The sequence below is a fragment of the Alligator sinensis genome, unplaced genomic scaffold (genome assembly GCF_000455745.1).
Source record: "Alligator sinensis unplaced genomic scaffold, ASM45574v1 scaffold946_1, whole genome shotgun sequence".
Classification (NCBI taxonomy): domain Eukaryota; kingdom Metazoa; phylum Chordata; order Crocodylia; family Alligatoridae; genus Alligator; species Alligator sinensis.
The window spans coordinates 389783-407146 of NW_005842751.1; the positions used below are offsets into that span (position 1 = coordinate 389783).

At 43.3% G+C, this 17364-nt stretch overlaps 1 protein-coding gene across 1 annotated transcript in view; it reads left to right on the plus strand.

The window, feature by feature from the left end:
- The first annotated feature begins 6 nt into the window (after positions 1 to 6).
- TMEM64 (transmembrane protein 64) overlaps positions 7 to 17364 on the plus strand; it is an 18843-nt gene continuing 1485 nt past the window's right edge. The window contains exons 1-2 of the mRNA XM_025216578.1: positions 7 to 370; positions 8704 to 8859. Of these exons, the coding sequence (XP_025072363.1) occupies positions 158 to 370; positions 8704 to 8859 (369 nt within the window). The 5' untranslated portion in view covers positions 7 to 157. The remainder of the gene's footprint in view (positions 371 to 8703; positions 8860 to 17364) is intronic.

Below are 17364 nucleotides of genomic sequence, written 5' to 3' on the forward strand. Positions count from 1 at the left end.
GTCGCTGCGGGACCTGCTGCTGTGGGCCGAGAGTCTGGACGGCCTGGCCGGCGCGCTGCTCTTCACCCTGGGCTTCATCCTCGTCTCCTTCCCGTGCGGCTGGGGCTACATCCTGCTCAACGTGGCGGCCGGCTACCTGTACGGCTTCGTGCTGGGCATGGGGCTCATGGTGCTGGGCGTGCTGGTGGGCACCTGCGTGGCCCACGTGGCCTGCAAGCGGCTGCTGGCCCGCTGGGTGCAGGCGCGCATCCAGGGCAGCGAGCGGCTCGGCGCCGTCATCCGTGTGGTGGAGGGAGGCAGCGGGCTCAAGGTGGTGGCCCTGGCCAGGCTCACGCCCATCCCTTTCGGGCTGCAGAACGCTGTCTTCTCGGTGAGTGCCCCCAGGCCCGGCGCTGGTGGAGGGTCAGAGCCCGCAGAAGGGCCACGGTCGCACTGCCCACTTCCTTGGTGCCTGGGCTCTTGGGGAAATGCGCTGTGGGGGCCAGAGTCGGCCCACTTCCCTGGTGCCTGGGGAGACCCACCACCAGGGCCAGAGTCCTGTCACCCGTTTACCTGGCACCTGGGGAGACCCGCTATGGGAGCCAAAGATGTGTCACCCGCTTCCCTGGAGCCTGGGGAGACCTGCCATGGGAGCCACAGTTGTCTGCCAATTCCTGGTGTGTGCACGGGAAACCCGTCACCATCTTTGTTTCATTGATTCCTGCATTAAACAGCCAGCATGGACCCAGCTCCTCCCCATGCTCTGGCCTTGCAGTCTTGCCTCTGTCCTCTTGAAACAGTTTCTTTCACTTGTTGCTTTGGGAAGGAGCTAAAAAACAAGCCCCCTTTGAAATTGAAGCACGTGCCCACTGAGGGGCTGTGTGCACAGATGTGATGGCAGGGGCAGAGCCGAACCCTGCAGTGAGGCTTGGGCAGGTGGATTTTGGTGACCCTGCAGCACCGTGTTGACTTTGGTAGACCCTGTGCAGAACTGACTGCCAGGTCTGGGCTTTGCTGACTTCACAGGTAGGGCAGGGGAACTGGACACCCAGGACTGCTGTGATATGCATCTAAGTCAGTGTATGAAAGCTAATTATTCTTCCCTCTCCTTCCCCCCCCCCCCAATTTTCCAGTCGCAGTAATCATGTAGTGATGTTATAAGCAATGATAGTGGAGTCAGTTTTGGACAGATATTGATGGCTACATGGAGAGTACTCTAACAAATACTCCCCCAGTGAAAGTTCCTCTTCCAGAAAAAGGTTTGATGTTTTGCTTCTCCTATCCCCTACTCTTTCAGGCAAAGTATAAATCTGTGTGGGGATTTAAGGCTCTGGGGACACTTCGTGAAGTGAGAGTTTTTGGAATTATTTTGCGTCTTAGAAAATAATAAAGATGCTCATACTTTTGAACAGATGTGCTGTTTAAAAGAAATCTCAAGATGCTTTCTGTACAGCAGAACCTCTGCAGAGGGGTAGAAAGGTTTTACAGCAACTCTTAAAAAATTATTCAGAGTAAATGAGTCTCACATTAAATTAAACACTTCAGGTCTGGAGACAGTTGCATTAAAACAGATTCAGAAGGAGGATTAACATTTCCTTTGGCATTTAGAGGGACATTTAATCCAAATAATGAGTGATTTTATTTGTTTGTTTTTTAAACCTGTGTATGGTAAACTACACACTGTGATTAGCTGTGGTAATCTATGCGATTACCAGGATAGAAAGAGATGAGAGGAAAAACAGATTTTTTTCTGTTGAATGAATTCAGCCTGTTGTACATAGCAGATTAGTTGTCAATAATAATAAAAATACAAATGGAAGAAAACTATCCCTACAAAACATAGACATATGAAAATTTTAAATCCATGCAAATTGGCAAGAAAGGAAATCTGGAACTTCTGTCATAGTTGGAATTGCTCTAGTGTAGATTCCCTTCTGGAAACGGGCTAGCTTTCAAGTTGGTTTCTCTTTGTACTTTTAGAAGTATAGGAAAGCTCATTCTTTCTCCTGAAGTCATTCTGTCTATAGTATCCAATTTTGGTCATGCATTTAGCTCAGTTGAATCTGCAGGCCAGAAATTGTTCTTACTGTTCAAAATGGTTTTGGTTTGTTTATGTAAGGGAATTTAGAACAGTGGTTCTCAACCTTGTTAGCCTCTAGGCACCCTTTGGAAAATGCCAACTCATAGCTTTCACTCGTTTTTTTGACTATGGAAAAATAATAGAGCGATTCTTTTGTTGCAGATTGCTCAGGAAAACCACAGCAGGTCAGAGTATTTTTGATGATATGGATTCCTATTTGGAATCTCTGGGTTTATCTTGTGCATCATGTGTAGGTGTTAGCAGACATAATGGGCATTTGTACACATTTGTGTTGCAGCAGCAGGCACTTTTAAAAGTGCCTGGTGCTGCATCGTGTGCCTTTGTATAAATGATAAAATGCGTGTCAGTGTTGAGAAAATGGGGGTGGTGCATTTTTTAACTAAAGCACGTTTGATGCGTTTTAGTTAACACATCAAAGGTGTTTTAGTTCAAAAGTGCACCACCGCCATTTTTTTTAGCGCTGACACGCATTTCACCATTTATACAAAGGCATGCAATGCAACACAGTGCCAGGCGTGTCAGCTCGCATGCAGAGCAGACTTGATTAATCGAGTCTGCTCTGACGTGCCGGGTCGGGTCTCAGGCGCATTGGAGCAGACAAATGTATGTGTATAAATACCCGATGGTGCTAATGCTGTCCAGCATCCTATGACACCCTCAATAGGATCTCGTAACACCCTGGTTGAGAATCAGTGTTCTAGAAATTAGGCATTTTGGTTTGTTGTGTTGAATCGCATGGAACTGTACAAGTTAAACCCGTTTTCTTCTCTCCTGAAGCCCTGATCCTTCAAACATTTTAAGCAAACATTTCTACTGTGATTAGGCTCATTAAAATTATTATTAAAGGTGTAGTTGAATGCTGTTTTTGTGGTCTAACAAAGGCATATGCAATTTGATACACCCTAACTTCAAGAAGTCCTAGTACCAACCCAGAATACTTATGGAACTATTGTACCTAAGGAAATAAAGGTGTGCATGGGGCTTTTTAGCCTGAAAATACAGACCGTGTCCCAAAAAAGCCTGTAACAATTAAAAGAAACAGCAGTATTCCTTCTTTTTAGGTACATTTTGCTACTTGCATGTTATGAACACGATTATGGTTAACTCAACCATTTTAAAATTATTTTTATAATAATGTTTGGGAGCTAGTTTTCTTGTATGTAGAAGGTAATGTATAGAGTCTGGGAAATACCAGCTGTTCATTTACCCATCACATGGAGAGTCCACAGCAAGCAGAGGTGACTCCTACATGAGACCCTTTTAAAAAGGACAGGTCACAATTGGAAGAAAATATGGCTTGACAGCTGCTCATCATTCTGCTATGCCCGCTTGAGACAAAATGCAGGACATTGCGTTTTAAAGTAATGTTCTAAATTGGCCTTCTGTGTTGGTAACTTGTTCTGAGCCTTAGTGACAATAACCTCTGATGATACTGAAGGAAATTAGTGTAGAAACAACAAATGAGCATCAGTTGATCACGTGTGTTGAGTTATCTGTATAGTCATACATCTCTATTTTGGACTTTGGTGAAGTAAATGCAGTTGTCTTTATTTGATGAACTGGCATTGCCCGCTCCCAGGGCAGTGCAGCAGGAGCTGGGGTGAGTGGAGACAGGCAGAGCCCTGCGGGGTTTGGAGCAAGGTGCAGCCCAGTAGCTGCAGGCAGCTGGCGGGGGCTGCTGCAGCCGGGGCTGGGGTGAGTGCTGCGCCCTGCATTGTCCGGGGCTTCACTTGCCTGCACTCACCCCAGCCCGTGCTGGAGCAGCCCCGGGAGCAGCTGACACAAGAAACTATCCCTATCTCTTACATTATAACGTTGGGTTCACTTTATTCAAATTAAATTTATGTGGCGTTCTCCAGGAACGCATGTAGTGGATAAATCAAGAGAAACCTGTATATAAAAATCTACCTAACTGGTGAAATAGAAGTTGATACAAAAGAATAAGAAATTAACTCTGAGTGAGAAGCCGAACACTTCTTTTCGTATCCCTCTGCCTCTTGGAGAGTGGTAGGGTGCTGGGATTCCTATCATTGTGCTATTCCTGGAGCTTGCTTATCATGTATGCTATCAGATAACTACTACACAGGTTGTCTGAAGATCCTATCTCCTCTCCTTTGACATGGCTTCTGTCAGGTTTCTCACCACTGGCCACCAGAACAACAATGATTCTAACACAGACTCCTGTTAAAGTCATTCTGTTACTGCTTGGAGAATGCTAAGCAGTAAGAGAAGCACTGGATTTGTTTGTTTTAAGCCTGAGAGGACTGTACTGGCTCCCATTTGAAAGGGCAGCTGCTTCTCTAAAGGGCTGGTACAGAAGAAAACAAAAATCTTTCTAGTGACCTTGACACATTCCTGTTCTTGGGGTATGAGTTGGGTCCAGCATGGACCAGTGGAACCTTCTTGCAGCTGTGCCCTCCACAATTTGGAGGAGGAGCTGTAAAAGAAGCATGGCATGATGACTGTTGGTTCTTTCCAGCCATGGCAGCAGGTGCATAGGGGCCTTAGACTCCTTAGACCATTTCTAGTGCTGCTACGTTCTTAGCCTAGGCATTAGCATTTTTATGTATGTGTGGTAGGAGAGTGGGGAGAAATGGAAGGCGGAAGGAGCTATTATTTGACCAAAGATCTCAGTGCCATACTACAGGTACTCAGCTCTGCTGTCAGAACCAGGGACAATGAAAGAAGGGTTCAAGAGTTCAGTCTCTTGTGCATGCAACAGCTTCCTGCTTCAGAGGCCAGTGTTAGGGGAAATTTTAGGGATTGAACCTCCTAGAGTCAAACATATGAATCCATAAAGTTAGGGGGAGGGCACAGATCTCTGCTTTGATCCCCAAAACATCAAAAAGCCTAGTTAAATCTTGGCACAGATGGAACCAGCTAAAGGCGTCAGTCATATTTAATATGCAAATAATAGATCAGACTAGGTCTCTTTCATCAGTGCTGCATGCCTACCTAACTTTTTGCCACTGTATATTACTTAAGTTCTAAACCACAGGCTGAGAGCATCTTCTGCTTCAGATATAATATCTTGAGCTGTAGCGTCCCAGAGGAATCAGTGATGCAACTTGTGGTTACCTGCATTTGCACATCTTCCAGAAATAAAAACCCTGATAGAAAACTTTCTGTTCGAGGGTTGAGTACTATTTGGCTTCAGAACAGACCAGGCTCTAGGCAAATTGAAAGACCTTGTGTCCTTTGCAAGGTTTCTTAAGAATTGCTGACCCCCTAAGAAAAGATTTTGACTGCCAGTGTTTACCAGAGAAAACCAAACATAGCCTTTACTTCCTATTTCTTTCCAAGCTAGGAACACCAGGTACAGCCTTGATCAGCATAGACCCAACCCCACAAATCATGACCTAAAGGAACACTGGCTGCATCATTTTTCTGTGCACTAGCTTCTTGGCTTGCGGTTTAATGAGATGCAGGAATCTCAGGCCAGTTCTGAACTTACTGGCTCTTCCTTTGGAAATGGTCTGAGATCCTCATGTCCCCTACTGTTTCTGGATCAGGAAATAAAAGTGGATCTTTGCAACTAAACTGATTTATTTTCTGTTCACCGACGGAGAAATACCCACAGGTGTTTAATTAATCTTTGTGATTTGTTTCCCAGTTCCACTAGATTTAATGACAATGCCCTACTTAACAAATCCCATACCTGCGTTTTTATTTTATAGATCATAATAACACTTGATATATCCCTTTGGCAATAAAGAAGGTCTCTGCTGTGCAGACTTCTACTGTGGCCCAATTCCTATGATATCACAAAACAAGGAAAAAAAATAGTAATCTAAGAGCATCTGTCAAATATTTAGCTCTAGGCTGATCATTAATGTACTTTTCAGTAAAATTGTTAGTCAAACTTCCACACAGAGAAAATATATTGCTCATGTTGCTGGCACATACTTCAATCTGCAGGAAGAAAAACTTGCAGCATGAAGTTTAGAAGCAACTTATCAAATTAGTTTACAAGTCTTCCACTGAATGATGTCATCTTCCAGTTGGGATGGTAGATGACATCTTTTAAGAGAAAAACCAAAGAAAATCATAGTCTTAATCTCCTCTCAATCTCCTGCATCTCCTCCCTGCCCCCACCCTCTCTCTAACCCCTCCTCTCCCTTCCAACTCCCCCCCTCTCGCCCCCCCAAAAAAAACCCAAAGCCCTTCCATTAATATTTTGTGTTAAGATACGTGATTCTGGCATGCTTTTTGACTTTCAAAAATATGTTTTTATATTAAATTATTTAATCCTGTTATGCTTAAAATGATTATACTGCTTTTAGTGGTGCACTCCCATAGTAATAATCACTTATTTTAGGTATGTGTAACAAAATGCCTAACCCTGCTGCTGATTTTTTGGGGGGGACTTTGTCTTTTATTTTGTTAAAGACTCTGCCATGTTCAGGTATTTCCTTGTAGAAGTTCAGCACTGGGGACTGTACTTAACTAGTTTTAGAAGGTGTTTTCTTGTTCTAGTTGGAGATTTGGAGAAATTATTTAGGAACAACTGACAGTTTGCTTTTAAACTTCTATTTTAAAGACTGTATAGGAAACTCAAAGGCTTTTTGTTAGTTCAGTCTAACTTAGTCGTGTGTTCAATCTGCTAGCACAGTCTAGCACATTGCTAGATCTATTTCAATCAATAACAGCATTTTCATAATATACTGTACTAGACAATGACACTTTGACCCAACGAGTATTGTCAAAAATGTTTGTTAATGGACCCTAAGATGTTTTTGTTGGGTTTTTTAATTTTTTTAGTAACCCTTATGTTGAACATTATGTAATGTATTGTGATTGATGACATATAGGAGGAGTTACATTTTTAGTTCACTTCCTTTCTTGCCATCTTTCACTGTTCAACAAACTGAAAGAAGTACTAGGTTATGTGGACTTCAGTATACTTGTTCACTAACCTGATTTGAATTTAATTAGTCTACTTTCCTAAATTGGAGTTCTCAGACTAGATCAGATGAATTTTGCAGTCTATGAGCTTGAAACATTTGGTTAGTAGGAACCAGTAAGAAGAAACATTTTCTCAGCATGAAATTAGTGGTATTATTCCCAGGGACTTCATTTGACATGAGTTGGGAATCTCATTTTAGTTTTAAAAGGACACATTTTCACATCAATATTGATACCAGTTGGCATCATGGGGTACTGACAGATGTGGAGAAAAAAACCCAGTGCTTTACTTTCAGCTTGGCATGTCCTCACACTAAGTGCAGCACATGTGCAGAAGAGGAATTGCGTCAGTTTGATCTGGCTCCCCAATGTCTGTATAGCTTGTGTGCTTCAGCGAGGCCTTCTGGCACTTTTATCTAGTACCTGATTCAATTTGGTGAACCAGGTCAAACTGACACAATTCCTCTTCCAGTAAAATGCTGTGAGGTTTTGTTTTGGTTTTTTTGCCCCCCTCCCATCCTCTCCCTTCTGTTAGCACCCATTATTGACAGCTTCTGCAGAGAGGCAGCAGCTGAAGAGGCTTAGCATCTTAAACTGTTTTCTCAGCCTTAAAAGTAGTTTTCTTTCAATCAGGGTTGAATTGCAGGAGCTAGGAGGCATGCAGAAGTATCTACTGTTGCTAGTGCTGAGTTGCTTTGTGTGGGTGAGGAGGATGGAATGAAGATTTGGTGTCTTTATTCTTACAAGTCTGGATACGTGTCTCTGCCCCTAAATGGAAATATTGGGTACCTCTTGTAGATCAGTTTGCTGCTTTTATTTGTAACCCTTTCTCTCTCTTCCCCCCTCAGTCCCTCCCTTTGTTGTGGCCCTGCGTAAATGCATTTTATCCCCCTTTGGACTCTTAGCTTTTACATTCCTCTGCTGTATGTCTCAACAGCCCCAGATCCTGCTTGACTTAGTTTAGCTAATGTTGTGTACCTTGTCCTGTTGCAAATAGTGTGCACGCTGTTTAGAGCTTTTCAAAACAACAAATCAATTCAGGAAAGAGGATGAAATAATATTTGTGCATTTTTTTTTCCTGTTTCTTATCAACATTAAAAAAATATTTAGCTGCCTCCTTGCCCAATTAAAACTGTAATACAGAAGTATTTCACAGGAGATTTACAATGATTCTTATCTTTTTCTTTACAGAAATATTGTGGCTACACTTAATGCATTTTAACTAAATTTGTTTCATTGTGATTTTGAGCATGATATATTTGTTAGTAAAGATTTACAGTTTCTCAGTTCATTATGGAAATGAGAAAACAAAGGCTGGTGCATATCAAAACTCACTTCATGCCTTGTTGCCTTTTTCATCTGATACTGTAGTTTCTTTCTGAGAACAAGTTTCTGATAAATTGTAGTGCCATTTCTGCTGACCTCTAAGAAAGAGAGAAGGGCAAGAGAAGTAATTATTTCCTTGGTTAATTTGATTTCCACTTAAGGGTACAGCTCAGCATAAGATGAAATATGATAAAATGAGGAATACCTAGTTGATCTGCAAACCAGCCAGAGTTTAAAAAGTTTGTCTTTCTAGATTTCTTTTATACCCAAAATAGTGTAATGTAACGAATCATAAGCTTTTGCTTGTATAGCTGAGGGGGCAGTTAATCATACTAATTACACATCAAAATTATACTAAAATGGTGCTGCTTTTTACACCTCATTTTATTCAGATTACAGATCTGTCATTGCCCAACTATCTGATGGCTTCTTCAGTTGGACTGCTTCCTACTCAACTCCTAAATTCCTACTTGGGTACTACCTTACGTACCATGGAGGATGTGATTGCAGAACAAAGTGTTAGTGGCTATTTTATATTTAGTTTACAGGTAAGTGTTTTTTTTTTAATGATTTGGTGTATTATTTTCATAATCCTCCATCTTAAAGCCAGTCTTTATAGAAACTTCCTGAAGCTAGGATGAAAACACTTACCTCTGGAAACTTTCTGTACTCTGTCGTCTGCTTGTGGGTATGCTCTTCTTTACTCTCCAACCAAATAAGATACCTCTAAGAGAAATCCAACAGCATGACTTTGTGTGCGTGTGTGTGTGTGTGTGTATGGGGGGAGGAAGAAGGAGAGGCAAGTATTGTTCTTCCCTCTAAGTTTTTACTGAACCATCATTTTTTTGTAATACTGTGCAGCACTATGCGATTGGAGATTCTTTCCTATATTATGCCCCTTTTGTGTCTCTGATTTGGGAGGCAAGAAGTGGAGAGAAGAGGCCAAAAGCATTGGACCTTTCACTTAGGATTTATCACAATATGGACATAGACCTAGAAAAGCTGGCTTATCCTTCACCAGCTTCTGCAATCTACAGTGTAATGGATATGTTGGGAGGTGAGAGAGGAGTTTGGTAGGAATGCTTTTGAGCTGTAGCTAGCCTCTGCTTGTGTAATGACCCAGTAAGGACATAGTCAGTGCTCATCGGAGCATCCTGGAGGCTGAGAATGTCTGTCTGTGCAGCATTCTCGCTCAGTGGGTATGGCTACATGAAACCTTTTTACTGTGCTGTAGACTAATCTGTTGTGCATAAAGCATCACTGTTTACACATGCACACCATTTACTGTGCAGTAAATTAGTCTACTGGGCAGTTAGCTAAGTAAACTAAGTGCACAGTAGATACTGTGCAGTAGCTTAAAGTGTAGCTGCTGACAGGGAGCAGAATTGCTCCCAGTCAGCCCCAACACCAGGGGGCCACAAGGGATGGGGAACTTGCCCAGTCCTGTCTAGCTCCCTGGGAGCTGGGAACCAAGCAGCGCTGGAATGGGGCAGCTCTCTGTGCGCCCTGCCCCTTTCCCTGCCTGCCAGCAATGCTCAGCTCCCCATAGGACAGGGAAATACCTGCGCAGTTGGAGGCTGGCTGGGAACTGCCCCTGAAGTGGGATAGCACCTGGCGAGCCCCTGGATGCATGGGGATTTTCCTGCCCAGCTTGGGGCTGGCCAGGAACTGCCCCGAAGTGGGACAGTTTCCAGCCAGCCCCCAGCTGCATGAGGAAGCCCTGGGCATGGGGCTTGTCCCCATGTTCATAGGCTAGGAGAGCTGTGCAGTGGCAGCTGTTTTCAGGCCTCGTGCACTTAAGGACCCCTCCTGATGTGCACAGGGCCAAGAAACAGGTGCCACTACAGCCGGCAGAGCTCTTTTGGCCCTGTGCGCACTGGGATCAGCCCCTGTGCTTCCTGCCAGCCCGGAGGTTAGCATGCTGTGGGAGCCTGAAGCTCCCCTTGGCTGATACAGGGGGCCAAAGCAGGGTAGGAGCAGCCCTGTACTGGACTGCTGCCAACAGGGGGCACGTGTAATAGATGTGCTCCCAGGGAAGGCTTGCTTCACAATGTTTTACTGTACAGTAAGCCTTTATAGATAGCATTAATAGCATGTAGAGGTGCACCGATACATTGATCCGATATTGGATCGGCACTGATATAAAGAAAACTTTCTGTATTGGAAATTGGTCCGATGTGGCTGATTAATTTGTCCGATAAATGTCCACGCATGTGTGCAGCTGTAGTGCAGCACGTAGGCAGTGAGGAGCAGAACCAGCAGCGTGGAGAGCTGTGTGCAACTTGTAAGTCTGGTGTGGTAGAAGGGGAAGAGGTGCAGGGGTGCAGATCAAGGCCCCTGCGGTGAGGGAGGGTTTGGGGGTTGACATTGGGGCTGGGGCTGCCTGGGCCTGGGATGGACACACGGCTTGTTGGGGGGGGGGGTGCCCCCTGCCACTGTGTGTGGCTTGTCTGGTGGCTCCTGCCGCTGCTCCCACTGTTTGTCTGGAAGGGCATGGGGGAGGGGGGACTGTTTGCCCCCGGATCTGCATGGGGTGGGCTGGGGCTGGGCTCTTCCTGTTCCCAGGCAGGTCTGGGGGCACACGCCCCCCATGCCCTCCTGGATGAGCGGCAGGAGCAGTGGCGGGAGCTGATGGACGAGCCACGCACAGTGGTGGGAGCTGCTGCCCCCCCAATGAGCCATGTTTCTGTCCTGCACCGGCCCTGGCCTCAGTTGGCAGCTGCAGCCTACCCCACAAAGTGCAGATCCATGGGGACACCCCCACCCCTGACGAACTGCTTGCGGCTCTGTCCTGTGCCCCTCCCTGCCTCAGCTGGTCAATGCCTGTCCCAGCTCCATTTCCTCCCTCACTGCAGGAGCCTTGATCTGCCCTCCCCGGCTTGAGCCTTTCCCTCCCTTTCCAGCACACCAGACTTACCAGCTGGATGCAGCTTTTCAAGCTGAAGAGCTGCATATCAGAAATTGGATCAGTATCAGCCAATATGCCTCCTTAAATATTGACTATCGGTATTGTCCCCAAAATCTCTGTCGGTGCACCCATGTGTGGACATGCCTAGTAGGGATTACATTACAGTATTCTGAGAGGATAACATGCCCCCAATTTGTATAGTTCTTTGGAATGGTAGTTGTTATAGAAACGCACAACTTGATTGGTGACCAGTTGAAACGCTGCACTTTTACTGGTAATTCTGAGTTCATGAAAAGTATAAATTACTTCAACAAATGTTTATGTAATTACTTTTTTGACCATAAATCTTGAAGGTGAGCAGTGCTGAATGAGAGTATGGTGAATTGATATTTCCATGCCAGTGACATACAGAGTATGTATTAAAACTTCATATGACAGGATTAGCTGATTCTTTTAGATTGAAAAGCATTTGCAACAGTGCTTGCAAATATGAAGTTGCACTATAATAGCTTGTCCTGCTCAATTTTTATCATAATACTGATATAAAAAGACAAGCTACACATGTGTTTAAACAAAGCATAATGTTTTGTGTGTGTTGCATATCAAGTTTATAATGTATGAGGTTTGCTGATGGAACTTGTTTGTGAATGTTCACAGTATTGTGTTTTGAATATAGGTTAAATCTGGAAAAAATGGGAGAGCAAAAAGGTTATTTGAATAGTTTTCATTTTACTAATGACACTCCATTAGTGGACTAGGGCTGTGTGGGTTTTTCTTTTTTTTTCCATTAAAATTGCTAAGGGCTAAATCAGCTAGCTTCTTCGTGTATATAAAGGCAGCTTCCATAGTGCAGCTGGGATGGTTCATCTGCACAGTGGGGAGGCTGCAAGTAGGAAGGGGTACAGAAGGAGCCATGTGCCCCAGGGGAACAGCATGAAGGAGGTGACCAGGGAGAAGTGGGGGATGTGTTAACTGGAGGAGACAGTCTGTTTGTTTTTCAACACTCTCTATTTTCCCAAGCATGTGCTCAGTACTTTGCCTGGCTGTTTGGGACCTAATGAGTAATCCAGAATCTTTTAAATGCTAACACATTAAAAAACAGCACCCCAAAACTCCCATGCCTTTCTGTAAACATTTCTGAAATAATAAATATGATTTGCTTTTACCTGTGACTTTGGTGAATAGACTAGCTTACAGATGGAAGTGTTTGTGGGAACAGCCAAATTGCAATTAATTTTAGAATATGCTATCCATAAATATGTTATCATATAAAATGTGATTATTGAAAAGCTTTTCCAGGTAAGAAATAGAGTGCATCTGATCAAAACCAACCAATATAACTTGAATTTTCAGCATTGCTTATGATAAGTTTGGGAGTATTCAGACTGCACTAAACATCTATAGACATAATTTGGTTAAAAATCTTGAATAATACGTTTGGGAAAATCTTATCCTGACTTTATATATAGTGGCTAAATTTTTCCATTTTATTTTTTATCTTCTCAATCTATGTTATGAAATGATAATTTTAACCGATTGTTTTACCAGAAGATAATCTGGCCGGGAAGGATCAAAAATAAATATATCAGTGATTGTTAAGTCACACACTGAGATGTTTTGGGCATTGGTCCTGCAACTTGTTGCGTGCTCAAGGATCCCGGCTCACATGCCCACCTACTACAGATTGCAGGATCAATAACTTGTCAAGATAAATGGTGTTTTGGGATTTGCAGAGGTGGGCAAAATGCGGGCCAGATGCGGCCCGCCAGGCCATTCTATACGGGCTGTGGGGTCCCTGAAAAATTGAGAAAATTAATATTTATCTGCCCCTGGCTGCCTGTCATGTAGCCCTCAATGGCTTGCCAAACTCAGTAAGCGTCCCTCCATCCGAAATAATCTTAAAGCATAATAGAATTATACCTGGGTAGTTTATTGGGCAATGTGCTGGAATCAGTAAAGAATGTAGGTACCTACAGGTTGGGTGCTGCAATGCTGAACTCTTAGCTACTTGACACCCAGAGTCAAATCTGAGACCCTGCATTAGGTGCTTAGGTGCCATTTACAGGTGTTTATGAAAGGTTGGCAGGGCTTATCAGGGCTGCTTAGCACCACAAAGCAGTGGTGGGGACAGTTGCAGTTGGACCCATGTCCTGGTGAGCAAAGTGGGTGGTGGGATGGGGAGGGTGGAGCTCTGATTTTTGAATGATAAAAAATCCAAAATCAAACGAAAATCTATAGGTAGTTATAACTTACTTTATTATAGTGATTGAGGCACTGGCAGGCTTCCAGATTGCTTTAAAATTTTAAATATAGTGTTCAAATAAAATAGATGGATATATGTGTTTCATTTTAATAATGGAAAAATGCAGATTTGGGGGGTTTTTGATCAGAATTTGTGATTTTTAAACAGAGGAAACCAGGATCTGTGATGATCACAGAATGAAAGTGACTATCCAGCTATAAAAAAGCCAACCAACTATAAAGTTAGCGCTTGAAAATGTGTAAGAACTCTAGAGCTGTTTTCTGTCTAGCTTTAAGCAGGGGCCTAACTCATGTTCTGGTGGTAGACATGTATATCCATCCTTTGAAAGAACTGAGAATAGTTCACTCTTAGAAAACATTTCTGGAGGAGAATGAGGTGGTGCTCACCTTTGTAAGCACCAAAGGTGGGGGGGGGCTTTAATTAGAGCCGCTCTGATTTAAAGCACCTGGAGTGTCTCCTGTATCAGCTGAAAAATGATGGCAGGGGTGCTTTAACTAAAGCTTGTTGAACAAGCTTTTGTTAAAGCACCCCTACTACCATTTTGCAGCATGGGGATACTGATACATGAGACATTGGAGTCTGCTAGAACATGGTAGTTACCACACTCCAGCAGACTCGATTAATTGAGCCTGCTCTGATGTGCTGTAGTTACAGCGCATCAGAGCAACCTTGCTGCTGGTGTACAGGCACCCGAAATGTAGAGGCAGTCTTTTCTTTCAGCAGCAGTTAGGGCACTGGGCAGAAAGAAATGTAAGAAGCATAGGGCCAAGGAGAATGTGTGCAACAGGGACCTTGACCCCAGCCTCCATTTGTGTGGAAGATGGAAACCCTGAGTTCTCGTCCCTATTCCCAAGACTGTTTCTGCTTTTATTCAGTGATTGTTTGATGTAAAATTAATAGGCAGCCTTGGGAGCAGTGCTTGAAAGAGCCTTGAGAGTGACTGACCACTGAAATGCAAAAAATTTCTGCTGTGTTCTTTCTAATTTGAGTTTATTTGGCTTCAGCTTCCAGGCTGGCAAGGGATATAGAAGAGGAATAAAAAAGGGGTGCTACAATTCTACCTTTCTCTATTCAGTTAAGGAGACCTGTAGTACCTGGTATCTCTTTATGAAGTTACGTTTGTACTATCATTAAGTCACCTTTTAAATCTTCCTTTTGGATAAGGAGCTCAGTCTGTGTAACTTGGGTCTCTTGCTTTTTCCAGTCATGATTAATTATTATGGCAATAATAGGCAATGTTTTTCTCTGAGTTAAGATTAAACCACACCCTGCTTTACTGCTACAAGGCACTGCAAAGCTAGAAGAGATGTCCTTCAGGTGAGACTTAAGTGAAAATGTTATCATTTGATAGAGTATATTCTGTGTATTGTATGTCCTTTCCAAATTCCAGCATTAGTAAGTATATTTTGTCTGTGTGAAAATTGTCTTCTAGCTCTGTTGGGAAAGTTCTTGATATTATGGGCGCAGACAGAAGTAACAGTTTTCTCTCGATGTGGCCACAGAAAGCATTCTATACCTGTGACTAAACACAAATGCGTGGTTGCAGACCACTTCAAAAATGACCAATCAGGTGAAAATCTGAATCCTCATTGCATAAGGACGTTTCAGAACAGAGCATCTTCTGTAACCTGTGTCTGCGCTGCCTGCTAGTGTCAAGCTGTTTTCAGAATGGAAGGGGAGAAAGGGAGTGAAGGGAGTTTGGCTTGGGTTTTTTCCGGCCCTGCTGGAGGGTGGGGTGGGGGTATTGGAGTCCCCCTGAGGTGGCTCAAATTCACCCACCTCAGCCTCCAGCGCTGGCTGAGGAACTCCTATAACAAGCTCTGTTTGCTTCCTTTTCTCTCCCCCACATCCCATTTTGAAAACAGCACGGCCTCGCAGAGAGGAGGGGGGGCTAGATTCCTTCTCTCCCTCCCCCAACCCCCCCCCCCCCCAACCCAACAGTGAACTTCTGTTTGTTCCAGGGGATCCTTGTAACTCAGAGCACTTCCTGCAAAGCGTCCTCAGTTACAGCGGGCAGTGGACAGCTGCGCTTCTCTCTGCACCCTACGTCAATTCATCAGACACTGTTCTAGGATTCAGTGTTTGCCACATGCTTACCTAGCATTGGTTCTGTTTCAGTGGGCGGTTTTTCCTCTGTTATGAATGCCATAGCAGGAAATCCTTAACTTATACCAAATTTGACCCCAAATTTAGGCTGTATTCAATTTTTTTAAATAGAGAGGACCAATAGGAAATTTCTTTGCTTTTTTCCCATTTTAAATCTTGGTTGAAACAGTTTCCACACCTGTTAACATTCTGTGTATCCCCAGGACCAAAATATTGCCATGTATGCTACTTCTGTGCGCGCTTCTGTTATCCTAAATAATAAAAGTGAAAAAGCAAACTGTAAAAAAAACCAGTTCAATTTTAATAATGGTGGTCCTGCTGTCTATCTGTAGGGGTGTGCTGCATTTTAAACAGATTGGTTTTAAGTAATTAATTCTTCCAGAGTGCCTCTTTTAGGAGGCAAAACAGCCCTTATTTCAAGCTGTATTTTTGAGTTCTTTACTGCCTCCTCAGTTTTTTCTATTTTAAGTATAGATTTTACTTATGAACAAATTCTTTTAAACAGGAAAAAAATGGAATATTTTTCCATATTTTGCACTGAAGTGTTCTAATGTCGTTTGTTGTTAACTTAAAGAAACAGCTTGGCTGTTGTTTTATGGATGGCTGTAGTTTTTTTTATGGCTAGAACCATAGCTGGTGCAGTAGTGGGTTCCTTATGAGATCACACATAATAAATAAAACAAACATATTTTAAGAAGCAAAATTCATTCAGCTTTAATTATATTTATGTAATTTTTGGATTATGGGAGTGTAAGACGTCTCTCAAACCATTCCAAATAACTTTGTTAAATTGAGAACATATTGCTCTTTAAAAATAACAGAATATTAAAATGAACATAAAAAAACCCCACCCCTCCAAAATGTGTTGAAGTCCAGGAGCTGACAGAACAATTTCTAAAGTCAACTCTAACTTAATTCAGAACTCCATCTACCAGCATGAGATACCAATCTTATTTGCTTTCTCAGAGTAACCGTAGGCCTTGTGAACATTCAGACAGCTGGACTGCTATAAAAGCATTGCGCTCCCTATGAATTATTGATATAAATACATTTTATTTATAAATATAAATAAATAATATAGATAAACTTATCTGGAGTCCTGGGCCATATCTGGATTGGGGTGCTCTTATGACCCAGATCCAGCAAGGAACATGGTATGGGTGGTGTGGCCATGGCGGTAGCAAGAGGCCTGGGAGTGAGGATGTAGGAGCGCAGTGCCGGTCCGGGGCATTGGCAGCAAACTTAGCTCACTGCTGACAACTGTGGCCATCAGAGTCAAAGAGTCCCAAATTCTGCAGCAGGCCCTGACCCCAGAACTTCTGGTAACCCAGCAGTAACTTGGCAGCCTGGATAGAGAAGCTCCGCAGGCCAGATGTGACCCATGGGCTGTGTTTGATATCCTTGATGTAAATGATACACTCTTTGAGATCCTCACAGTCACTTTGAAATCCTTTGGTCTTGCTTTCCAAAGGATGAAGATCATCTTGGGACTGCAGATGGCAGTACCACATCTGAAGTTGTATAAGTTCTTCATAGTGTTAGTGCCTTTGCTCTTACCCATAGACTTCCCAAACATCCTGTTCTCTTGAGGGAGCTTCGACAGCGTGGGCAGTTCTTAGTGGCCTGACATTTGTGGAGATTTTTCTGTGATGGATGGACAAGGAAGACAAATGCTTGTCTTCTTTTGCCCCTATCTTCAGTCAAGCATCTTTCTCTAATAGTTTGTGCATCAAACTTCCTCAGCAGAATGTTACTGACTTTTAAAAAATTTTATTC